Here is a 26,567-nt window from a genome sequence, read left to right as displayed (position 1 = left end):
TTTTAATATTAACCGGGGAAACAGAGGACAGCCTTCATGAAGTGAAATGATCTTTTGTAATTTCCTGCTTTACTCCAGTCATATCAAGGGCAATCAAAGAACATTAAATCTCACTTGTGAGTGACCAGCCAGTGGCGGGTGCGATCACTTCCTAGTTTCTTTCAATGTACACCCTCTGGCAAAAATAAAGATAACCGTAATTCACGTCTTCGCCCAAAAACACACAGAAGGCCGATCAGCAAAATTACTATTGAAACCCTGACCTATCACATATGGCCTTGGAAAACTCCTAAAACACATGGATGTAAATGTAGGGGGTCCAACACTACAATGAAATCCTTAGAAGGTAAACAAATAAAAATAAATTAAAAAGCACAGCATGGGTTGCGTGACACCCCGGGTGCTGTGAAGCACTTAAGGCACAAATCAGAGACAGTAAGAGGCTAGAAGGAGTCTCCAGTGTCCACCAACATCACCCGGATTTCCAAGCACAACACAAGCAACAGGGAAATAACACAAGCACAACATCTTAAGCACCAAAGCATTGCTTATGCAAAGCTAAATTCAGAACTAAACCGATCTAGAATGATCTTTAAAATCAGAGGCATCACAGAGGCACAAAAGAATAAATATTCATACCTAAGAACACAGGCGGAAGAGGGTGCTATTTCACCTGAACACCCCATAAGTGCTCTCAGTTTGCACCCCTACCAGGATAGTATCTCAGAAACACAGGGATGGCTCCCCCATTAGGGCGGAGGAGCGTAGTCCCACTGCTTTCTCGCAGTGCGAAAAGCAGAAACATAAAATGGTTAAACTACAATTTTATGTTTCTGCTTCTTGCACTGCGAGAAAGCAGAAGAAGGGTATGCCTGGTTGGGGGTGGGCGAGTCTGCTGAATTTCAGGGGAGGAGTGGCTTGCCCACTCTGAGTGCGCTGATTGATTGGTCGGCCCCAGGGCCGACCAAACCAGTCATACGCACTCTGCATTTTCTCCATGTAGGCTGCACGCAACCTACATGGAGAAAATGGCCACCCCGTAGACGAATATAGCATGCTTAAACGCATGCTTTTACATCGAGTTCCATAACAACGTGGTCATTACAAGGACTACGTTGTTACAACGTGATACCTTTACAACGCAAGTCATTAGATCAACTTGCACTAGATGGTGCTCCAACACTAAGAATAGTATCATTTACTATTCCAACTCCACCTTGCGCAACAGTAGGGAAGGTGCTGGAATAGTAAATCATACTATTCCTTAGGTTGAAGCGCCATCTAGAGCAAGTTGATCTAATGATTTGCGATGTAATGGCATTGCATTGTAACAACGCGCTCATTGTAACAACTGTGTTGTTATGGAACGTGATGTAACAACCGCTGTGTAAAGGTTGTTTCCCTCCTAGACGCCTTTGGGGTCGGCAGCCCAGCCAATCTCAACGCTGCCATTGTGATTGGCTGTGAGGGGAGGAAGGCTGCCTGCTTCCGGTTCAGTAAATGGTAAAACTACCATTTTATGTTTCTGCTTCTCGCACTGTGAGAAAGCAGAAGGGTATACCTGGTTGGGGGCAGGCGGGTCTGCCGGAGTTCAGTGGAGGAGAGGCTTGCCCACTGAGTGCGCTGACTGTTTGGTTGGCCCCAGGGCCGTCCAAACCAGTCATACGCACTCTGCATTTGCTCCATGTAGGCAGCATGCAGCCTACATAGAGAAAATGGCCTCCCCATAGACACATGTGGGATCGGTGTCCCAGCCAATCACAACGCTGCCATTGCAGCGTTGTGATTGGCTTAGGAGAGCGAGGCTGCCTGCCTACTGTTCAGCAAAACACGGGACCCACCCGGAAGCTGAGACAGCACGGGACAGTAAGTTTATTGTTTTTTTTAATTAACAACCCAACCCCAGTGGGACCCCCCGAACCGCAGTGCGACCCCCCGAAACCCAGCACCCCCCCTCCGCAAGTCATGCGGGCGCAACTGTCAGTAAGTCCTCCCAAATTATTACCTTGTTGCCCATTTTTCCCTTCGTAATAGAAAGCCAGAGAACTGCATATTAAATGACAAATGCACACTCTGGTTTGGTATGAACTGAAGCGGTTAACTTCTTTCCTGAGAACAGGCAATTGGTTAAGATGGCGGGAAAGCCAACACCAGAGTCCAATCCTGGCCCTACATGGAGCCACTCAGAAGAAATTGTTTGTCACAACCCATCAATATGCAAATGACAGACAACTGTATTTCCGAACAGTATAAATAAGAGGCAATCTGCTTTGTGCAGGTCTGGAAAACGTTCAAGTTTAGACGAATGCATATTTTCTAATGTGAAACTCAGAGATGGAATTCGCTCTTGTTCACAACAAAAATATAAGCATACAGGATATTGAGGGGCTAAGGAACTTCAAAGTGAAAGCTTGACTATCACATCCCATGAAAGTTACATTTGGGTTCTCCAACAACTCAACAAACATATTGATGACTTCAACCTGCTTGACACCTTTCAATCGGGTTTCAGGAAAGGTTGTAGCACTGAAACAGCAATGCTCAGATGATATCCAGATGATATCCACAGAGCCTTAGATGAAGGAGAGGCCTGTCTCCTCATCCTTATTGACTTATCAGCGGCATTCGACACAATAAACCATCCAGCTCTACTTGAGACTCTGAAGAGGCGCTCTGGCATTAATGGCACAGTACTAGAATGGTTCACTTCCTTCCTACTGCACAGTTCGCAAAAAATTTAAATTAACTCCTGCCTCTCGGTACCAACATGAGTCAAACTTGGAGTCCCGCTAGGATCAATCCTCCCACCACCCCTCTTCAATCTCTTCATGGAACCCCTTGCAATTATTTTGAAGCAAGCAGGGGTTCAATACCACCTTTACGAAGATGACACTTAAATATACTAATAGGTGCGCTTTACTCTTTAAAACACCTCAAGAAAATTAAACCTTTCATTCCCCAGGATGATCTCAAGACAATTGTACAATCCCTAGTCCTTTCTAAACTGGACTACGGGAACGCCATCCTAACAGGTTCACCAAAAGCTCACCTAGCCCCACTAAGGTCAGTCCTTAACATGGCAGCTCGGCTCATAACTGGTGTAAAAAGATTTGAACACATCACACCTACCCTCAACGCACTCAAACGGCTTCCCATGGAAGGCAGATGTATTTACAAACTGGCCTGCATCACTCAAAAGACCATTCACACCCAATCCCCCAACTACCTAAACAGCAAACTAGTAAAAGCAGTAAAATCAAGAACTCTGAGAAGCACTGACTCACTTCTTCTCCTACCCCCGAAACTGAAAAGGAAAATGCACTCCCTACTGACCTCAGATGCAACCCCTCCTTCTCTTGCTTCAAAAAGGACCTGAAACTCCTACTCCTTAACAAATAATTTTCGGACAAATTCAACCAACCTAGGCATCAATAGCCTAATGAACTCCCCTCTCACTCCGACTCTCAAGGATGGTGGTTATCTGACTGTTTCAACCACCTGTGCTTTTCTCTCCTTCACTGTATACATAAGTGTGATATCTTTGCTTATATGTTTATGCATCCTCATGCTCTGCGATATAGTGCAACTTTTTCCTTTGTGTAAAGCGCTCTGATACCCAAGGGTCTAGCTAGCACTATATAAAACTTTACAAATAAATAAAAATAAATTTGTAGGTTTAACCTCGCCAGCGCATGCATTGTCTCTTCGATACATGCTGCATCTACTCTGTGGGCTTCACGCCCATCGATTTCCATTAGTTATGTTATGTACCATTCATAAATGCTGGCTTTCTAGTGGTGTATTGGTTGTATTTGTTCCTCCTTTGGGTGCTTGGTTCCCTCCCATGACGACCGGCTCTATTACATGCGGGTGTTTGCGTCTGTCCTTTTCTATTACGCTCAACACACTTTTTTAAATCTCTGGTCCTCCTTTCCGGAGGTTCTGAAACGCTTGCTTTCTGAGTTGCAAGCTGTCACCCAACCCGCTCTTGATTCAGTTTGACCCGCCCCCACCGAATGTTCTGAAGTGATTGCTTTTCAGTATTGTGAGCTGTCGCCCAACCCACTCCGATTTGCAATTTGACCCGTCCACCTCCCTGCATTTTGGGCATCACAATGCGTTCACACAGCAGCAGTTTAGGAAGTATTGCCATAGTGATAATACACGGATACTTGACGTTACACACAGCTTTGCGGTCGTGAATGATAGTGTACTCATTTAGAAACTAAATGGTTTCCAGTGTTGTTTGCTTTGTGCACAGGCTGCTCCCCCTCAAGATCAGTATATAAGATGGGTGTCACTCCTTTGGAATGCACAATTATATTGATTTTCCATTATGTGTCTCAAAGGAGCACCGGACATCTTGTTTTCTACTGCTGCAGCTGAATTCAGACACAAGGTAAGAACTTGTGATTGATGACAGACCCTCAAAAGTAAATCTTCAGACAGCAATTGCAAAAATAAAACATTTTCATATCTTGTTTTCTAGAGAAAATGTCAGGTACTGAGACTATGGACTTTAGAAATATATTATTAACCCATTGAGTGCTCATGACGAGGTCAGCTCGTCGTCATGACCGCTTGCATGCTGGGCTGATTCCCTGCAGTGCTGAGCGTTCCATTGGAACGGGTGTGGCCATGACAAGCTCAGCTCATCATGAGCACCGGAGCGCCGTAGCTCATGACGAGCTGACCTCGTCATGAGCCCCGGGGTGCTGTAAGAGCCTCCCCCCCGCACAGCGGGGGAAACAGCCCCGCACGGAAGGGGTTAAGCCAGATAAAAACCCTTGTGTGAAAGCTGCAGAGACAACAATTATCTATCAAATATTCAATTTACACACCACATTTTGCAAATGTTTGCGACAGTCCAGCGAAGCAATTCAATTGTGGACATCTTCGCTCATTCTCTTTTTAAAACAAATTTTTGCTTCAAGAAGAAAAAGCACAAGTTTGCCCACAGAACCCGCCAATTACATGTTTCCTTTTTCTCCGTCATGTAGTTCTTGTCTGTTAAATCCTATTGCCAACGCCACATGAAACTCTAAAATAATATATGCGATTTACAAAAACAGATCCAATTGTGAGCCTCCCGACAACCACCAAGGCGTTGCTTCATGCAGCCAGATATAATTTATTCTATGGTGTTCACCGTTACTGGAGGAAGGTAATAAAACCTGTTACATATTAACCCTTTGGCAACTAACTTGAAATGATTGATCATTAACATAAATTCATTGCAACATAATTGGATGTGCATACAAAAGGGCCTAGTTTGTTTTTGCTGTGCTGCAGATGCAACTCGGGGTGCGCAAAGATGCTAGTTTACATCTAAATGCATGTTTACACTATTTGGAGAATGTTAAACTTTCTCTTAGTCTAGGACTGGAGTTAGAACAGTGACATATCCTGTTCTGTGTGAACAATGCGTTTGCTGCTCTGGGACCCTGTGTGATGGAAAAGAGCTGTAGGGGTGGTAAGGGCGACCTGCATCGTCACAGTGATGCCCTTGTGACATGGAATGTAGAACTTTCTCTCTATTTCACAAACACCTGTACTCAAAAGACTGGACCCGCCCAAGTCCAGGCTAAGTTGTGCTGATGTGGCTTCCAGATAGTAGGTCTTCATCAGCAGATAGTTATGGGAGAGTAGGACCAGGTCGTCTGCAAAGTCCAGGTTGTTAGGTTACAGCCATGGTGTCGACTGTAACCCATTTCTTCTTGCTCTGAATGTCTTCATGATCCAGTCTGTGGCCAGCAGGAAGGGAAAAGTTGAGAGCAAACATCTCTGGCAGACTCAGAATTTTTTTTTTTTTGCAGAGTTTTATATAGCGCGAACTTGACCCGAATCGGGTATCAGAGCGCTTTACATAGCACCAGGTACGTTACATGAGGACACACATTCATTTTTTGTTAGGCAAGGGGAGATTAAGTGATTTGCCTAGAATCACAGGATGTTTAGTGTCGTTACCGAGACTCAAACCCAGAATCCCAGAAACCCAGGCCCAAGGTCAAGCACCTTAGCCGTTAGGCCAACTCCTCTTCTACTTGGAAGGCTTCCTTCAGTTGTCCTCCATGGACTATCTTGCAGATTATTCCCTAGTAAGAGTTTCTGATGATTCTAATTAGTTTATCTGGCACACCGTAATTACAGAGGAGTTTCCTAAGGGTATTTTTGTCCACGTTGTTGAATGCCTTCTCATAGTCGGTGAAGTGGACATGGGGTGAAAGGTGGTGGTCGGTGAGGGTTCCATTCCATTGACTGATCTGTGATGATGCGCAGTGGCGCAATCCGTTCTATGCAGGATCTTTCTTTGCGGAAGCCAGCTTGCTGGTCCTCCCAGCTGAGCGTCGACTTGTCACTTTATTCTGTTCAGCTGACTCTGTTGAACACTTTAATGGGGTTGATAGAAGATCTATCCCTCAGCAAAACTTAACATACAGAGCTTAATACACTGGTGCAATTTCCGTCACAAGCAAAGTATAGCAAAGTGAACACCAACAGTAGACTCTCCTCCCCTTTTAGCACTTCCTCTAGAAAGAGGAGAATTTTTCATAAGCACTGAACAGTAAATCAGACACTAAGCCTCCCTGCCAACAACGGACAAAGACACCGCCTTCGCTTTTCTTGCCACCTATGGAAGTCTGGTGAGCTACAGGAACTCCCAACACAAGGACAATGAACTACTGAAAGAGTGGGAAGGGTTGGTTGCCATCACTTGTCAAACTGCAACTAGGGTTGCCACCTTTCCAAAAGAAAACTACCAGCCATTCCTTCATGTTTTAAGAGTCTGCAAAGGACCAGACGTGATACTTACATATAAACTCACTTTATTTAATTATTAACAAGCCTTTTCTGTTTTTGTTTACTTCTCAGTCAGGTATCATTAATGCAGCTCTACAGTATCTTCTAAAGTGTTTTCTTTTTATATTTAGAGATTGAATTATAAAGAGATAAGGGGAAAATACCGGCTTTAGGTGATTCTCCAAATTTTTCTACCAGACAGGGCATTAAAATAATCATGGTGGTAGAAAAATTGGCCAAGTGGCAACCCTAACTGCAACACAGAGTCAATGACTGATGTTGTTCAGATAATTTTAGACAGACTGGGACTGTCATACGTAGTCAGTCCAGGTCAAAATTATTCCACCAACATATGGGCCATGTATTAGAAAATAGAAAGGTTAAGGACCTTGCATTGAGGACTTCAGGAGCTTAGTAGAGTTTTAGGATGGTGCCTAAGTCATGATTGTCCACTAAAAAGGTAATTTCTGATATCCATCACGTTACTTAAACACAACTGCATTGTTCTAGTTGCTTTAAGGTGACCAAGTGCCTCTCGTATACGTATTGAAATGTCACAACTGAAACAGTTCAACCCAAAATTACAATTTGTGTTAGCATCTAAATAAGTAAGTGCATCTTAGTACACTTTCAGCTCATCCATGAACTCTGCATGACTCATGACTGGGTCTTTTTACCTCCAGTTTCTTGCAAACTTCACCTGGCAGTGACCTGTCACGTTCCCTTTAGTCTCTACAACTCCCTGGGCTTCTGTATATCTACGTCTGCAGCTAAAAGTGCAGAGCTCTCAGGTTTCCAAGGCTCGTGCACAAGTACACACAGCTTTTCTAAGCAGTTTGGTACTTCTAGCCTTAGGTACTCCATTAGATGTTCAGGAATAAAATCGCCAGAATCCCTAGGACACATATTGCACTTCAGAGTTAATAAAGCAGGGAATACAGCCCTTTGCTAGTTCTGATTGCTTGAGACTGCGGGTGATGCCCTGCACCTTCATTTGTCTCACTTTGTCCCTGCTCAAACACTTATTCTCATAAGGATTCCTGCAGACACCAGCAGCTGCAATTCACAAACTCCTTTGGCGATGCTGACTCTCTATCAGCCATGAAAAGGAAAAAAAGAGCACAGCCCAGCCCAACCACAACACTTTATTACCTAATATGATCAGGACACCGGTCCCTTCCCGTAGCAGCTCCTCTAGCACCATTTCAGCTTTGCTCTCGCACTGAGGCACAACTTCCGCCCACTCAATGACCACTTCCGCCCACTCAATGACCACTTCCGCCCTTACTGATGCCAGATTCTATGTAGAGAACGGGCAATTATGCCTTTAAAAAAATCCCCAAGCTACTCGTTCCGACGCTCCTACAACATGACAGCACATGGTTGTAAGATAGCCATAGACCATAACTGCATTTACTAGAATACAAATACGTGTTCCATTCTAAAACAGGGACCACCCCTCCTCTTTTTAGTTTGATGGGCTCTGCGTTCTTCTTTTGTCTCTAACCGCCATCTTGGGTTCTGGAGCACGTGCAATACCCCACAGGCCCACCAGAGGACGGCAACGTTCTTCTGTGGATTCTGTATTTCATTCATACCAGCAACCTGCTAAGCCTGTTCTTCCCGGGCTGGCAAAAGGCGTCGTGAGTGGGGGAGGGGGCAACCCTGCAGCATTTACCTACGTTGTGCAATAACGAAGTAGTAACGTTTGCAAAGCGATGCTGGGTAAAACGTGAGAGATGGTCTTCAGTTATCTAAGACATGGGACAGTTTGCAGATATTTCAAGGGCTTGTCACTTCTACAATATGCCCTCTACACGTGCACACACACAAACACAGAAAAATTACCCTCCCCAGGCGTTTGTGTACTTGCTTTATTTCTGTAAACATTTAACTTTGCTCCCCTTTTTAAACTTGTGATTTCACCAATAAAAGTTGCCATTATTTTCACTTAAAAAAAGAAAAATTTAAATATTGGTAATTGTTCAATTTTTGTTTTTTGCAAAATGTAGAACATGTAAACGTCAATTAATCATCCAGAAAACTTCTATAACCTGCAAGGTCAATAGATGTGAACAAACGGTACTATTCTCAGAATACAATAAGTTTTGAAATAACTGCTGTGGATAGATTGCTACCTGGCTGAATAAATGCTGGCATGTCCGGTATTTTAATGCTCTTCATGTTCAAAAAGTAGAAAAATCAACAATAGCAAAAAATGTCCTTATCAGTATATACTTTAAACAGTAAATGTTAGAAGAAAACACTTTAAAACGTGTTCTACAGCTGCCTTAATTACACTGCTTAATTTGTATAAAACATATAAGTTCCATAGCCCTCCACATAAGGAATAGCTCAGGATGCAGTTATGAGTCAGTTTTAATGTTTTGCCAATGCGCAACATTCCGTCCATCACCTTGTGTGTTTTGCTCATTTGTAAATTAGCCAAACCATGCCACCATGTGCCAGACTGTCATAAGTGCCAATGCTGGTGCCGAGCACCGAAAACTACTGGCTCAAATTAAGTACCTCCCAATGACCCCGGACTGATAATTAAAGTAAACAAAGAAAGAAAGGTAGGGGTGGGGTGGGGAGAGACAACAAATTACCAGGGAGAGTTGAGCCTGAGCCAAGCCAAAGGTCTGGCTTGGATCTGAGAGCGTATGCACAAGCTGAACCCTTAAAATAGTTGCTGTGTAAATCATACAACAAACCACAAAATATATGATAAAGTCTCTTCAAAATTCCAAAAAGTGTATTTCTTTAACATGTGGAACCTTTGACAATAATATGTCAGACTATAGTGCTGCACTGAGAAGTACCTATTTAAAGTGGTAGTTTTTAAACTTAAACCATTAGTGAACTATGAGGTAAGACAATTGCCATGTAAATGCTATATATGGCCCAGATCATAACAGAGCAACATTATAGTCAATTAAATCAACCACAATAGGTTTTTGTGCAACTGGGATTCTGAAGTCACATATTTGACAGTGCTTGCATACACGACAATGAAGAAAAAAAGAGTATTTGTAGGTAAAATAAAATTGTCTAAAATCAGGCAATTTAAGCAAGGTAGCTGCAAATTATCCAGATTTTCTGGTTTCACTTTGTACAAATTAGCCAGTAAATAGATATCAATGTGTCTTTCCTTATGTTAAGGCTTTGTTTTGATCTCTTTGTGCAATCTTTTGCACTTTTTATATAGCCTGAACGTGACCCGAAGATATTGGACCGCTTTACATGAGCACCAATTACATTACACAAGGTCCATTGGTTGTTTATAGGCTTGGGAGATTAGGTGATTTGCCCAGAATCACAGGATGTTGAGCCAACGCAATGATTTGTACCTTGTTCTCCAGTTACAAAGTGGGTATAACACTAGCAGGGGCTGCTTCTCCATTAGGGCGGAGGAGCGTCGCCCCACTGCTTTTTATGTTTCTCCTCCTTGCGCTGTGAGAAGGCAGAACGGTATGCCTGGTTGGGGGCAGGTGGGAGGGTATGCCTGGTTGGGGGCGAGCGGGTGGGCGGATTGGGGAGGAGTGGCTTGCCCACTGTTGTGTGCCGTGACTTTTTGGTCGGCCCTCTGGGGTCGACCAAACCAGTCATACGCACTCTACATTTCCTCTATGTAGGCTGCATGCAGCCTACATGGAGAAAATGGCCTCCCTACAGACGCCCGGCTCAGCGCCGTCCGCACCAATCACAATGCTGCCACTGCAGCGTTGTGATTGGCTTAGGGGAGGGGAGGGAGGATGCCTGCTTCCTGTTCTCCTGAAGCAGCAAGAAAACGTGGGACCTGGCCATTAGCGGAGGTGGTGCGGGACCCAGTGAGGTAAGTTTTTTTTGTTATTTTTAAATTAATTCCCCGCGTGAACCCCGCACGACCCTTCCACCCGCGACTGAACACTACATCCTGGGTAGAGGGAGGGCGTCTTGTGGAAGCCGCATGAAAGCCTGGCTCATCATGGGCTCAAGGTTCCGACATGACCTTGAGCTGAGCCAGCTGAGCCAAGGACAGGCTTCAGGCTCGACTCTGGCTTCAGCTATCAGTGGCTTGCCCACCTCTAGAGAAAGGCCATGTTAAACGAATACAGGCAACTCAGCAGAGGCACCCCCCACATGGTTGCACCACCCGAAACCCAATAAATTCAGACCACACAAGTTTCTGTTTATGGAAGAATTGAGGCTGCAGTTTATTAGGTATTTCCAACTTACAAGCGATCCTTTACACACCATTATTTTTGTCCGGCAAGCCTGTGTCCTTACACCATGCGCTCTGCACTGTGCCCTACATTCAGTGCAGCTATCTTTGCCAAGGTGACCTATCACCGTCCTTAACCCCATTTGCTCTTCACTGTGCCCTACATTCAGTGCAGCAATCTTTGCCATGGTAAATCCATCACCTGGGGACGCACCTTTTCCTTTCTCCCCCCGGGCAAGCTTCTGCTTCCAGCCCGACCGGGTAACCTTTTACCTCCGGTTGCCACGCACTCCTTGGGTAAGCGTCCGCTTCAACCCAACCGGATAACCCTTTTCGCTTCCGGTGCCCACTCACTCCCTGGTAACCAGCCAGTTCCCACCGGGTCGGGTGACCTTTCACTTCCGGGGTCCATACATTTCCTTCCAGGTAAGCGTTCGTTCCCACCCCAACAAAGGGGCTCTTCCCTTCCGGTGCGTACCCTCTTGTTATCTGGGCAAGCCTATGCGCTTCCCGCCCGCCAAACCTGGTTGACTGTTCCCCCACCCATCTCTGCGAGGTGCCCCGGTAACCGGTACCCCAGCTTTCTCCATGTCACAGGCTCTGCCCTCTGTTGTGTAATTGTTTACTTCCGGTTCACCTGAACACAGAGGGTTCGGGGAGCTTGCCAGTGACCCCCTGGGTCCTGACTGCCCCGTTTGCGGTTCGTGCCCAATTCGCAAACTGCTGTTTGTACTATTCTTGGATCGCTTTGTAAGTACCGCCATGCCTCACTGGAAGCTATCGCTGCCCGTGAGGCCCACCATGCCATTACTGCGACCTCATTCTTACGAACTACCAACAGCCCCTTGCATTCAATGCTGCTAGCATATTCCGTAGCAGGACATCCGTCCCAGTGTCCGATAAGTATACCCCAGCTACTCTGTAATAGTGAGGCTGCCGAAAATTAATCAGGGTGTGCCTGATGCAACCCCCCCCTCCCTGTCCCAGGGCCTCGAGACCCTAACGGTGAGTAGCGCGCTATACAAATCTGTCTGATTGATTGATTGATTGAACCTGCCCCCCTCAGAAATTTTGCCATTAGGCTATTTAGCCTCTTCCTTGACAACTCCATGCCGTTTTGGGAGCGCGCACCAACCCATACCCTTCTAGGAATGATCTTGGACCATACAACTTCTGTGGTGACCATGTTCCTGGCTAAATTGGTGAGATCCTTCTTTATCATGGAGAAGTGTGGCTCACTGGTTAGAGCAGGCAGACCCTTAAGCAGAGGTCAGACCCGGGACCAGGGTTCAATTCCCGACGCGGCAGGGTCTTGAGCTCAAATGTCCATGGACTCGATAATTCTCGCTTCGGTGCCTGACATAATCATGGGTTCACACTCTGCAACTCTGGGCATTAAGCTTGCTTAATCTCCACAACGGCCCCCCGCGGCGGGATGCCTGGCTTTCACCTTGGGGATGCCCTGTAGGGGCTATCTCACAGGGAAAAGCCAGGACGGGTTCCCAAGGCAAGCGCGGAGATACCCCTTCGGGGGTCGAATCTGGCGCTATATAAGAATATGATAATAATAATAATAATCATGTGAAGTAGTACCCCCGCCCCATCCCTGGAAGGTCATTTCCCCCTAGATGAATGACTAAAACACTCTGGTCCTTCGAACAGGTGCGGAATTCTTCAATGACGCTCCCCAATTCTCTCCAGTACAACCCTGTCTTTCCAAACCATCGCACCCTTGTCCGTTGAAACGGGAACGTTGCATTCCACCCAATGCTGTGGGCTCTGTTAGCCGCCTTGGACACGTAAGAGTGCCCGATGACCCACACTGTTTTGTATTCTGTGGAGTAGAACAGAAGCACAGAAATGTTGAGTATAGGTCTTCCATCAGCTTTTTCTTATACGTGTAAATTGCTGTACATCGTGTAGTCAAGACCCCTACAACTGAATCGCTGCAACCCAGTCTTTTCCAATCCTTTATCTGTCGGAATGTTGGGCGAATGTACACCCGAAACCTGTCTAATTCCCATCTTCCTATCTGTTTTATTGCCTCTGCCGACATACCCTCCTGAAAGGCTGTGGTGGCTGCCCCAATGCGGAAGGAATGTGTAGTGTAGTGACACCCTTGGAGCCCAGCTATTTGTACCGTTGCTGCTAACACCCTTTTAAACTGATAACGTGTTAACAGGGTCCCATCCTTGTGGGTGAGAAGGTAGTTGTCACTACTGACACCTTCCCGTTCCTGGATGTACCCCGCCAAAAGCGTCACTGGGCAATACAAGCTGTGCCCTTCCATCCTATTTAGTGTAATGTACTGTCCCCTTCCCACCTGATCTGTCCTAGAGTGTTGCACCCGTAGGGATACCTGGTGTGTGCCTAGGAATATGTCCTTAACCAACAGGGCCCTGCTGCTTTTATCCCCTTTTGCCCTGGTTACTAGTTATACTACTGCGAAAGGCCCCCAAGAAGGCCAGGAAAAACGTTACTCGAAACAGCGTACTTTCAAATTCCGAGTAACACACCAAAGGGAGGTGGTCCATTAGAATTTTTTGTGTGTTAAAATCAATTGGGGACCTGCAATCCTGCTTTTTGCCCCCCCCCCCCCCCTTGGCCCACCCTTTCAAGGCTGCCCTTAGAACAAAACCTTTAGTAGGATAGTCAAAACCCTTTAACCTTGAATGGTATGCTATTGCTGATAGGTGCTCTTCAACCCATGACCTAGATTTGGTGGCTCCCCTGGCCCACACCACAAACTTTTTGACCCGCTAAAGCCTCTTCAGCCATATTCTGGAGTTGACTTTCTACTGCATTAGTCTCCAATATTCTTCTTTGAAGGGTGTCATTTCTTGCTGCGCCTCTGGCCATTCTGCCTGGAATCTTTCCCACTGCAAGCGAGAAAGAGCATCAGCTGCCTTGTTCTGAACCCCTGAATGCCTCAAAATAAGCACAGGAAACGGAATTACCCGTGGGCATACAGGTGTCATAGTACATCTTGTCTCTGAACTGAAACCTCAGCCAATGAAAGCTGTCGGGATGCACTAGTAACAGCCCGAAAGCTGATTCAATATCAGCTTTCGCCATGAGGGCTCCTGTCCCCGTCTGCCTGACTAACTCGATGGCCTCATCAAATGTTGCATAGGAGACTGCAAATGTCCTGTCGTAGCCAGTCATTTACTGAGTTGCCTTTGGGATAAGAGAGGTGGTGGATCATTCGGTATTAGCCTGCCTCCTTTTTTGGAACAATACCTCGCGGGGAAATAATGACGTTTCTTAAAGGAGCGGTGTTAAATGGGCCTGCTATTCTTCCTAGCTGCAGCTCCTTTTGTATCTTTTCTGCAACTATTTCCGGAAGTTCCTCCGCTGAGCGAATATTCCTAGCTGTCCTGCCTGTTAAAGGACCACAGTAAGGTATTTTGAACCCTTCTTTGAAACCCCAAAACTGTAGTTCCCTCTCCTCCTCCTTTGGGTAATCATTCAAAAGTGTTGCTAGCAATTCAAATTTATTGGGGATGGGCCTTTTGTTAACCGGCCCAGACTATGGCTGACCCATGAACGTGGCGCCAGGTGCAATTCTAACGAGGGCTTTGCATGCCAAAGCGGGATGGTCTCCGCTACACTTGGAGCACACCTGGCGAAATCTGCATTGCACCCCCCAGGTGCAATTACCGGCATTGAACAGTTGACAGGTATTATCCCTCGTTTTACGCTGCAGCGGCTGCTTGAATTAGTCTGCCACCTTTAGCCCTCAAAATGCCTGCTGCTGCTCCTGGAGCGGCTGCTGTTGCCTCCCCATGATCTGTCCCTGGCCTAGCACTGATCCTGGGGAATATTGTGTTGTCGCCATGCTGATCTGACTTTGTTCCCCTTGCTGCCCTGCTGTTGTCTGCCCCATGCCAGCTGGGAACCCCACCGCCGTCAAGGACTGTTGATCACTGCCCCCGTTGAATTGCCCATTCGACAGCCCATTGTTGCCCTGTGGTCGCTGCCCCCCAACCTGCGAGGTGGAAATTTGAAAACCCGTTCCCGCCTGCTGGCTAGGCACCACCTGTCTGAACTGTGATCCCGCTGATCCCAATTGCTGTTGCAGCATTTGTCCTCCACTTGCCTGATGCTGCATGGGACCTATCCACGTAAATGTAAATGTAAATGTTGAGCGTTCGCCAAAGAATGTGCCTGTATGGTGTTTGCCTGCCAACCCTGTGCTGATGGTGGTGGGACCCACTACTGTACTCCACTCCCTGCCCCCGCTAACCCTAACCTGTAACCCCCTTTGGACCCCATCTGTTCCATCCATTCATTCGCCTCTCTTTGATCCCACGACATCAAGGGTGACTCCTCCATGCGTTGGCGGAAGTTCAGATCGTATTGCAGCCACTCCATGCCTCCATGGCGCCTAAACCGGTCCAGGATAACTTTGTTGTATCTACTCAATGCTGGACCTTGCTCTGGGAACTTCTCTAATATTATGGCTGCCAATAATGCAAAGGCGTCCAACCAGTTGTTAATATTCTCCTCTGGCCTGATACTCTTCCTATCCTTGCTTTCTCTGCTGGGCCCAGATACCCGTAACGTGTCTACCCCCCTCCGCACATGCTCCAGTCGAGTGAAAATATCAATGAATTCCCTCTTTCAAACTCTCTCTTTGCCCTCCAGTGGGATATGCCATGCTGCTGACCGTGTCCTGTTCAGCCCCCCTAACCCTACCTTACTCGACGATGTGGTGTTTTTGTCACTATCTTGGGATGCCTTTGACAAGGAAACTTTTCACAGTGTAATAGTGCTACTTTTAATAGACTCAGCCGACCCTTTCCTACCCGCCCCCACGTCGCCCGGCTGTTCCCTACTCCCCCCTCCCAGACTTGTACTAGGGACCCATCCCGTGCCCCACCTGCTGTGTCCCTTCATCAACCACCACCACCTCCCCATTGTTTTTTCCAATGTGCTTATGCCAATTATTGACCACTTTTCTAATGACTTCCGACAACTCACCTAAGGAACCATTTTCCATTGTTATTGCCCCTTCTTTACTTGACTGGTCTTTGTCCTCTCCCATTTTCCTACTTGGCGCAAACGCCCGCAAAATTGCTGCTGCCTGTGAGTCCTCCCCTATTATTGCCTTTGTTGTTACGTCTTCTGTAGGCATCCTTGCCCTTTTGGCTCCTGAAACAGATCCGCCCCCGCCCCCTCGCCTTCTTTTCCATACCCCGCTTTTCCCCACGTGTCGCTGCATACGTATGGCCATTGAAATGAAATGAAATGAAAAAGATATTTAATAAAGCGCACTGAGACCGAGCGGCTTCCTGGCGCTGGGGACCTGGTCAGGGCTCACAGAGGGGATCTGGAGAACCTAAGAAGGAAAAGCCTGGGTGAAAAGGAAGGTTTTGAGGGCCTTTCAGAAATGGGTGTAGATGGGAATGGAGCGGATGTGAAGTGGAAGACTGTTCCAGAATTGGGGGGCTAGAACAGAGAGACGAGTACCACCAGTTCTGGATTTACGGAAACGGGGAATGTGCAAAAGAGAGAGAGAAGAAGAGCGGAGGGTGCGGCTGGGGGCGTGGGATGAGATTAGGGAGGAAATGTAAGCAGGGGCAGAACGGGATTGAGCTCGAAAGGCAAAGCAGGCTAATTTAAAGAGAGATCTGAGGCGGATGGGGAGCCAGTGAAGGGATTTAAGGACAGGAGTGATGTGGGAGGATTTGGGAAGGGAAAGGATGAGGCGAGCAGCTTGGTTTTGAATGGCCTGTAAACGTCGAGACTCGTAGGCAGGGATGCCCACGTACAGGCCATTCCCATAGTCAAGTCGAGAGATGACTAAAGCCAGGACTATGGTTTTAAGTGCGTCAATGGTGAAAAAACGCGAGATTTTCCGGATGAGGCGGAGGGATAAGAAGCAGGAGGACACAACAGAGCTAATCTGACTGTGCATTGTTAAGTCAGAACTAACTTTGATGCCGAGGGTGCAAACAGAAGGGGAAGGTGTGGGAGGGGGACCAAAAGAGAGGGGCCAGTGTGCTGGGGACCAAGGAATAGGAAAACCGTCCTCTTGCCACTCTCCCACGTCCTTGCATTGTCCAACACCTTCGGGCGGTCAATTGCATTTGAGCCATTGCCAGCTCCCAACCTTCCCAATTCTTTGCCTTTGCTGTTGCTGCAAAGCTGGCCCACAGCTGCTGCGCATCGTGGCCGCCACGGTACTCCAGTCCTGGGGCCACCCCGCTTGGTCCACCTTCTTCGATTGCTGCTAGCTCCAGTGTACCACTGTGAAACAGTCCCTCATCTCCAATCATGCTCAGACGCGTCCAGAGCAATCCCCTCTTTATGGCTGACCAAAAAATTGGAAATGGTGTTAACCTTGCAAGCGGTCGTTGTCAGTACCTTTTCCGAGTGGGGTATCTATTGAACCCAAACTAGTGCCAGAGCCCTGACCCAAGTGGTGCCCAGGCTTGCTACGGCGCCCTCCCGCCTCCTCCCGCGGAGTTCCATATCCTTGTGCCGTTCCGCCCCCTGTCTTTTGTAAACTTACCGTCTGTCAAGTCCCAACCCCATAGGCTCGTTCCTGCCCCTTTGCCCAGTCCGTGACCTCCGCCACTACTGACACCTCTTTGCTCGTTCACTCAGCCCTTCACCGTTCAAATGTATTCCGTCCTTGCTCAATTCTATAACAGAAACCACATGTTCGTTTTCCTCTTCGCACCACCTGTACATAACTGTTGTACCATCCTAGTGCGCGCTATATATATATATATATATTTTTTTTTTTAATACCCCTTCCCAAATCCTTGCCGCCCTTGTCCCCCTCCCACCCATCGGCATTGGTGGAGGCGTGCTGGGGAAAGGGGCACTGGGTGTTAATAGGAATCATGTCCGGGCCTCGGCAGACCTTTAAAACATGAACAGATGGCTGGTATTTTTCTCTGGAAAAGGTGACAATCCTAGCTGTGGACTCGACCATGCCTAGCACAATGACACTATATATGAAAGATACTATATATGAAAGACGGAGTAGGCATTGCCAGGAATTTAACCTGTGACCTTTAGATTGCGGTCAGTTATTAGGTCGAAGCACGACCTGCATTCAATGCGAAGCATTGATTGCTGTCACCTTCGACAACTATTGTCATCCGTATTTGGGAATGTGGACACGACTCAGACGCGCGCTTTTGCAGTCTCAGTTTTGACCGCGGGAGCGCGCGTCTGAGCCGCGCTTGCGCAGGCGAACTCACAGCCCCTGCTTTCGCTTCGCTCGCATGCATTAACGGCGCACACACACAGACACAGCCAGCCCCCACCCCTCTGCATGCACGCGCACACACACACACACAGGCGCGCGCACACATACACACGCTGCCGCCCCCCACCCCCCTGCACACACAAAGACACGCACACACACGCCGCCGCCGCCCTCTGCCCTCCCCCCCCTCCCACACACACACACGCACACTGTGGTTGGGTGACACGGGCTGCTGCCCTCTGCCAGGCTCACAATGAGCGAGACGGAGGGGCTTTGCTTATCCTTACCGGGGCTTTTCAGATTGTAGGGGGCTTCCATGGCTGCGGCTGCGGCTGTGGCAGCTGTGCTGCTCTCACGGATGCTCGTGGTGTGCCGGGTTCATGTCGGTGTTCCGCCGCCCCAGCTTTAGCCCTGACGTGGCACCAAGTTCGTGGCCCTGCCCCGGTGCTCACACTAACGCTGCAAGCTGCGGGGTTAACGAACTAGCTCAGAGGTTCAAACGTTTCACAGTCTAACTCCAGCGTCGTAAGGATACATAGACAGCCAAAACCCCCTGCTCTAGCAGGTCACTGAAGCAACACAATTTCCGGGTCACCAAACAACCGACCTCTAGGTAAAACGTAATTGGAGAGTCGTCTGAGAGAGGGCGGGCCAAGGGATGTATCACTGCAGCCAATCCTAGTGCGCTGCCCATAATTTCTTAGTACTGATTCGCTGTGGTGTCTGCACGTGTATTGGTCGAGCCGCCATCTGGTTCACGCCTATCATCTGGTAACTGGTGCTCCTAGTTGGAGCGCACCCTCAGGCGTATGGTCAGGAAGCGAGTGATGATAGCCCGTCTCAGCCGAATAGGGCTGCCCGCCTTCGAATTTGGAAGCTAACCCGGGGTTTGGGGGTGACACCGTGACAGAATGAAGGATCCGTGGAGGGAACGCTGGTTGGACCCGTCAAGGCCTCCGCGTGTGGTTGGAGTTAACTGTTTCCTTTAGACAACAGGCCCGTTAGTTAGCTGTCATATGGGACGCAATTTGGGTAGCCCGGGCACGCGGTGGCGTTCTCTAACGCTTACTAGGTATCTGTGTAGCATTTACTGACCTTGGGTGTAAGTGGCAGTGGTTAGATCTGCACTCTGTTTCTGCAATAGTTGTGCCCACGGCCCTCCACCCGGCATGATAAACCTTTGCGGCATTAGTGGCTAAGTGGAGCCCGTTTCTAAAGGCAAACATTCACATGGTATTCTGAGTTCGGGAGCTTGAAGAAAGCAACAAATAGTTAATCAACATATGTAAATAGAGCTGCAAAAAGTGACAAGTCCGTCTCTAAAGAAAAGCTTGATCGATAACTGTACATTGTTATGTAGCTAAAAGTAAAATTAGTATAAGTTGGTTGTCTCACTAAAAGCACATCCTTTAAAATGTTTTAGACAAAGAAAGGATTCAATTTTTCATAGCTTGACATTACGTAAATGTGCAGTACTGAATGTTACCTTCACAGCACCAATCACATTATTTTAAAATAACGTACTCACATTGGCTAACGGTGCACACGCATCTTGTGGGAGAGAGAAAAGCATGCATTTTGTTAATGAAAAAACAATAGGCTGCTTTTGCACATAATTGACACATTAACGGAGGCTCAGCTGAGTGGCCTTAAAGAGTTAGTTCCATTTCATTAACTCCTGTTGAAGATAATGAAACGTTATTTTGTTGCAACGAGGCAGAAACCATGGTTTGCAGCACAGTTAAAATACTTTTCTGAAATAAAGACACATGCATGTGGAAAGCTTGTACACCTAAAATAAGCATGCACTTTTCTGCAGCATTTTATGAATGATTGTCGATACGGCCTGGTTATGCTAACTGAAGCACACCTAAATTAATAATTTCCTAGCAAATTAAAACTCATGTACAATTCCCCTCTGATAATTAATCATTAATTATCACCCTACATCATTACATTTCCTGCGGCCTAAGATTCCCGCATCCAATGGACCTCGCAGGCCAACAATCGCTGCCGTGAGTACTCGGCTACAGTCGATTACCAATAATCTGATTTTTCCTATAAACACATTCGCTTTAGTAGTTGGATTGTTTTTATTATTTAACATAGCACTTGATCACCGGCGCCCTTAGTGTTTTTAAAAGCGCATATTTCGTTCTTGACACTTTATGTTAAATAATAAAACGTAGGCTTCTCAAAAAGGAGTGCGAATTTGAAAATATAGCGTAATACCTTGTTCCTTTTTAGTAACTAAAAAAAACAAAAAACACTGGCATAATTTTGTAGGCACGTGTGCGTGCCTTTAAAATAACACTGCCATTCGTATCATATTTTTTTAATAAATTCTTTAGCCATGCTACACAGCACCATGCATACTGTGCAGCATGGCTAAAACCCAGTAGCAAAACTAATAGTTCCCAAAGACAAGACTGGTTAGATTTGCCATGGTTGTAACAAGTCAGACCAACACATAATTACACGCCACACAATTACACTCTACTGAATACAACATACACTCCACATAATTATATGCTACGTAATTCCACTGCGCTCAACGTAACATACACTCCAAATACCACTCCGCACCACATAATTACACGTCACATAATTACACTGCACTCAATGCAACATACATTCCAAATACCACTCTGTGCCACATAATTACACGCCACATAATTACACTCTACTGAATGCAACACACACTCCACACAATACCACTTAGTGCCACAATTATATGCTACATAATTACACTGCACTCAATGCAACATACACTCCAAACAATACCACTCAGTGCCACATAATTGCACGCCACACAATTACACTCTACTAAATACAACATACACTCCACATAATTATATGCTACATAATTACACTGCGCTCAACGCAACATACACTCCAAATACCACTCAGTGCCACATAATTACACGCCACATAATTACACTGCACTCAATGCAACGTACACTCCAAATACCACTCTGTGCCACATTACAAGCCACATAATTACACTACACTCAATGCAACATACACTCCAAATACCAATCAGTGCCACATAATTACACGCCACATAATTACACTGCACTCAACGCAACATACACTCCAAATACCACTGTGTCACATAATTACACGCCACATAATTACATTGCACTCAATGCAAAATACACTCCAAATACCACTCAGTGCCACATAATTACACGCCACATAATTACACTCTACTGAATGCAACACACTCCACACAATACCACTCAGTGCCACATAATTATGCTTCATAACTACACTGCACTCAATGCAACATACACTCCAAACAATACCCCTCAGTGCCACATAATTACATGCCACATATTTAGACTCTATTGAATACAAAATACACTCCAGACAATACCACTCAGTGTCACATAATTATATGCTAAATAATTAGACTGCGCTCAATGCAACATACACTCCAAATACCACTCAGTGTCACATAATTACACACCACATAATTACACTGCACTCAATGCAACATACACTCCAAATACCACTCAGTGCCACATAATTACACGCCACATAATTACACTCTTCTGAATGCAACACACTCCACACAATACCACTCATTGCCACATAATTATGCTACATTGTTATTAGTAATATCAATACATCTAAGTCACGTAAATACAACACATATTGCATTACAAATGCTATACGTGTCACATTTGCGAAAGTTAAAACTATTGGCATTGTAAATGACAAAGCTATTAATTTCGCTATTTTCAAAACCAACAGATAAATATAAAATTTGTCATTTACAATACCAACAGCTCAAACTTTCCTAATGCGAGACCTATTGCATTGCAAATGCTTGTTTGCACCTGGGGCTCAAACTACTGCGCCACTTTACCCAAAATTGATATCATTACATTTATAACAGAATTCAAGCACCCCAGATTCCACTCAAGGGACATACATTACTGCAAATCTCAGAAACTGAGATTCAGCTATTGAGCAGAAGGAATTTAGGCATGTGATGTAAGATACAGAACAGACATAGTACCCATGGAACCAGCTATATAACTTAATTGGTGTGGTGTCAAAGTACAGCTCCCAAGTCACCACATAGCCCAAGTGACACCAGGCAGGCCAGACGTTTTTTTGTCAATAGCTCTGTGTATTCTGGTAATACATGGTTTTATTTTTTGTTTTGGCTGAAAAAAAGACTTATGCAAAAACAACAGTTGATGGACAGAATGCAGAACAATGTCATACATTCACCCCAGTACAGAGATCTGGGCCTAAATCCATCGTTTTTCCGCTCACCATGCCATTCCAGTTTGAACCCAGCCAGATGCAAATCAATCTTGATCCTGTGCCCCACGGGAACAGTCCAGCCCGAACTGCCAAGCCAGGTCCTCCCTGGACTGGAAACAAGCATCCCAGGACCGGTTTCGAGCTTTCACCCCTCTTCCGCCAGGATAGCTTGATTCCAGTGCATGGCGAGCATGGGACTCACGTCTGAGCATACCCGTCCCACTCGGGGTGACAAATGCAAAAACAACAGTTGATGGACAGAATGCAGAACAATGTCATACATTCACCCCAGTACAGAGATCTGGGCCTAAATCCATCGTTTTTTTTGCTCACCATGCCATTCCAGTTTGAACCCAGCTATATGCAAATCAGTCTGACCCTGTGCCCCATGGGAACAGTCCAGCCCGAACTGCCAAGCCAGGTCCTCCCTGGACTGGAAACAAGCACTGGAAGCAAGCATCCAGAGAACGTCGCAAATTCAGCCTTTAAAAAACGGAACTGTTATTACAGTTTGATGATAAAAACTATCCGAAAAAAACGTATACCCTGAGCAAAAAATCCAAATAACGTATGCGAAAACTAGAAAAGTCTGCAGATTATTAGAAGCTATTTTATGTAGCTAATCTTGTGTCTAATTGGTGAAGAAAACAAAATCATGTTATCACACCTTGTTTGAAATGCTGGGGTCTGCACAAACTCATCCAGTGTTCAAATTCCATAAATTACAAGTTAAAAAAACGTATACAGGGAAATCTCTGCTTTAGATGAACACATTATGATTTTACCACAGTCATCTCTAAGAGAAGATAAAATGTGATTATATTCTTTTAGGCTTTGCGTCACCCTCCATTTGTAAATCTTCCACTAAAATGAGCCGACGATGGACATTTTACATTTAGTAATGAAACAGGAGAATAGTAACCCCATCTTTTCATAAAGGCGCTAGTGTTTGATTTCCAGGCCAGAGTCCTTGCATCTTTAGCTGAACAACAGACCTGTTGTCAGACCACAGTGGAGCCTCGGGGACTACATTTGAATGATGCAGCAGGTGCAGGCTTTCTGGACTGATGCTGCCAGGGAGATTGTAATCTACTTGCAAAACAAATTCAGCTGTGGAAAGAATGTGTCCACCATTCGCCCTACACAGCAAAGCAGCTCTGCTCGCCCTGTGGCTGACGCTCAGTGTGAGTTTTGGCAAATGACAGTCTTGGGCTCAGTTGCACCGATGAGAAGGATCGGGGTCATGACAGACAAGGTCCTCTCGCAGGCAGATACACCCGAAACCCACAAAAGTCCTGGGGCCATCGTCAGGAGGCCACTGCAGCCTGCACCACACATTGCCCCTGCCTTGCAGCCAATCATAGTAACAACACAACTGCTAAATATCACACTCCTACAAGAGTGACAATTCTGACTATTCAAGGCCCCCAAAGCTATAAGAATGGTTTGGGCTGTAGGTAATAGCCATTTTTAATGTATATTGAATTAATAATTAACTGTTGTGGTCATCTCTAAATTAGCCAAACAGCGCCATCTTGTGGCAGACTGCCACAATCGCCGGTGTTGTCAGTTAAGTCCTGGTGTCAAGCACCAGACACCCCTGGCTCAAATTAAGCTCTGCAGCCAGTTAACTTCTAGTGTCAGATGGCCAAGAGGTGCTCGTCCGCTGACTGGGGTAGTGGCAAGTGCCACACTCTCTCATCAGCACGTTAATCCATCGGTAATGCACCCTGAGATACACTGATTACTATTCAACGAAGAGGAGGGTAGCCAGACCCTCCAAGGCAACATAACATAAACGTCTTCAGAGCTCTCAGGTTTCCAAGATTCTTGCGTAAGTAGCTCATCATGTCCAAGTGTTTGCTTTGCATTTTGGGCTTGTAGCCCTGACTTTATAAAGAGATAACCCAAGCTTTAAATGGGCAGGTCCTTCGGATACCCAGTACCTGCACTTCTTTCATTTGAAAGGCTTGGAACCAGCACTTTCCAACATTGTTGCAATGCTTTTAATGGGAGAGTACCCTTACTTCTCAGTCCAAATAGATACCCTGGGGCAAGGAGTACCTGCTCTTCCATATGTCCATTATAAGCACTGTATAAACAGGAATAAACTCCCAGCAGGCAAAGCAAATATATGGTCTGGATGAGCTACTCATGCATGGACCTGGGAAACTTGAAAGGTCTGCTTAGTGGGAGAATTAGAGACATTTGGGATTATTGCATGTTCCCCTAATAACCCCTTCAAGTTTTATAAGGGAGAAAACAAAAATAACATCATTTTGAGTTAAAAAAAAATAAAATCAATCCAGAGATTCAAAAGTCAATCAGAAGTGTGGGTATTGTACATGACAACTAGTGTGGCCAACTTTCCATCACCACTTCACAGGAACTGTGCAGGTGGAGGTGGTCGGCACATGCAGAGACACTTTGCTTGTGTAGAGATATCAGGAACATTTATTGGAGTCCAGGGGGCCATGAGTCATGGGCCACATTTCTGTGGTTTCATTCCATACCCACCTTTGTGTAAATCAGATCCTTTAAAAAGGGATAACTTGTCAGATATTGATTTCATTAAGTGGGATTTCTGTGCCATACAGCTTATGAGGTCCAATCTCTTTATCGACTCTGAAGTAAGTCTTGGCTACTTATTATTGCAATCTTTGCAGAGAAGTATTTGTAAGATTAATTTGTTATTCACATTAAATAAATTAGTCTTGGCCATTGAAATACCAAAGGAAAACCACAGTATCCCCCACAGGCACTGCCAAACAAGAACCTACTGCCTTAGGGCCTATAGAAAAGGTCTCACAATCTTCACATTATATGAACATACTGGGTAGTTTAGAAGCAGGTTCAATCCAAGCAACAGATGCTATTGAGAACACATTGACAGGACCCCAAACAATGTGGACTGCGGTGGGCAGACACTACCGCTAGATGTTGTAGTGATGGCAGTAGGGCACTTGACATCTAATCTTGGATTTGCCACTCTGCAACAATATGTTGTAAATACATACTGTAATATAAATCTGGGCAGAGAACACAACACTGTGACATCTCTCTGGGAAGATTATTCCCTTGACCTTGCCCTCACAATCATTGCCAACCCAGTTGTGGTCTAGTGGGCTAGTTGAGAGCTGTGGGGCCAGGAGGCATGCTTTTTAAAACGTTTGCCTCCCCTTGTGGCCAGATTATGTGTTCTTGCAGACTTGTTTTTAAACATATTCTTCTGCTCCAGGAAAGGCGTGGTAAGAAAAAAGCAGGACTGGCTATTACTTCTTGGGCGGGGTACTTTGAAACAGTTTCCAGTCTCCTGGTCGATACACCATAATGTAATAGCTTTTATTGCAAATAACAACTTGTTGCAGTCTTCAGCCTTTTACTTTACCCAACTGTTTGATTTTAGGCAAATGATACTCTTCCTGTGCCTATGTCTTTTAAACAGGCTGAATGGTAAAACTGTACACCAAGGGCATGCCCCCAGGACAGGCCTCCGGCATGGTCTTTAGTCACACACTCAAGGCCAAGTTCATATTAGCATCTGGAAAAGTGGAAAGGTGTGCTGTTCTTGCAGTTGCATTGTGCAGGACACAACCTCCCCACTTGCCCCCACCCAGGGTCAGATTGGTCAGGCGGGCAATGGGCTGGTATCTGAGTTGCAGCGTTGGGACGCATTTTTGGCCAGCGTGGTGGACGATTTGGACAATGCTGTTCCGATGCTGCCAGTGGCCCATTGGGGGTCCAAGCAGCCTTTCCGGGGGCAGATGGGCCTATATTACCTCCCTGTTACCAACGGGGGGGGGGGGGGGGGGTGTCATTCTCAGTCGCTCGCTGGGTCAGCCCATTAATGTATGCAAATGGAGCAGGGACAGGGGTCCTAAGCAGAAGTGAAGTAAGGAAAACTCGCCTCTTTTAGGGAACTCCTCTTCTTCTCATCTATACTACTATTATAAAGAGAGAACTTGCACCTTTTGGCAAGGTAAACTCGGGAACCACAGCGCCAATCTACACACCCGATACATCTATGAAAATGTCAGGGTGTGTAGATGGACATAG

General features: G+C 46.1%; 1 protein-coding gene across 1 annotated transcript in view; it reads right to left on the bottom strand.

Annotated features, from left to right (window-relative positions):
* The window catches only part of ELP5 (elongator acetyltransferase complex subunit 5), a 78,465-nt gene extending 61,179 nt beyond the window's left edge, over nucleotides 1-17,286 (bottom strand). Inside the window, exons 1-2 of the mRNA XM_086945714.1 lie at nucleotides 17,137-17,286; nucleotides 7,954-8,101 (exon numbers count right to left, since the gene is read on the bottom strand). Of these exons, the coding sequence (XP_086801840.1) occupies nucleotides 7,954-8,101; nucleotides 17,137-17,286 (298 nt within the window). The remainder of the gene's footprint in view (nucleotides 1-7,953; nucleotides 8,102-17,136) is intronic.
* Nucleotides 17,287-26,567: the final 9,281 nt, after the last annotated feature.

The sequence above is a fragment of the Lissotriton vulgaris genome, chromosome 12 (genome assembly GCF_964263255.1).
Source record: "Lissotriton vulgaris chromosome 12, aLisVul1.2, whole genome shotgun sequence".
NCBI classification, from domain to species: domain Eukaryota; kingdom Metazoa; phylum Chordata; class Amphibia; order Caudata; family Salamandridae; genus Lissotriton; species Lissotriton vulgaris.
Note: the sequence above shows the minus strand (reverse complement) of the source record. Positions and strands in the feature narration are given on the sequence as shown.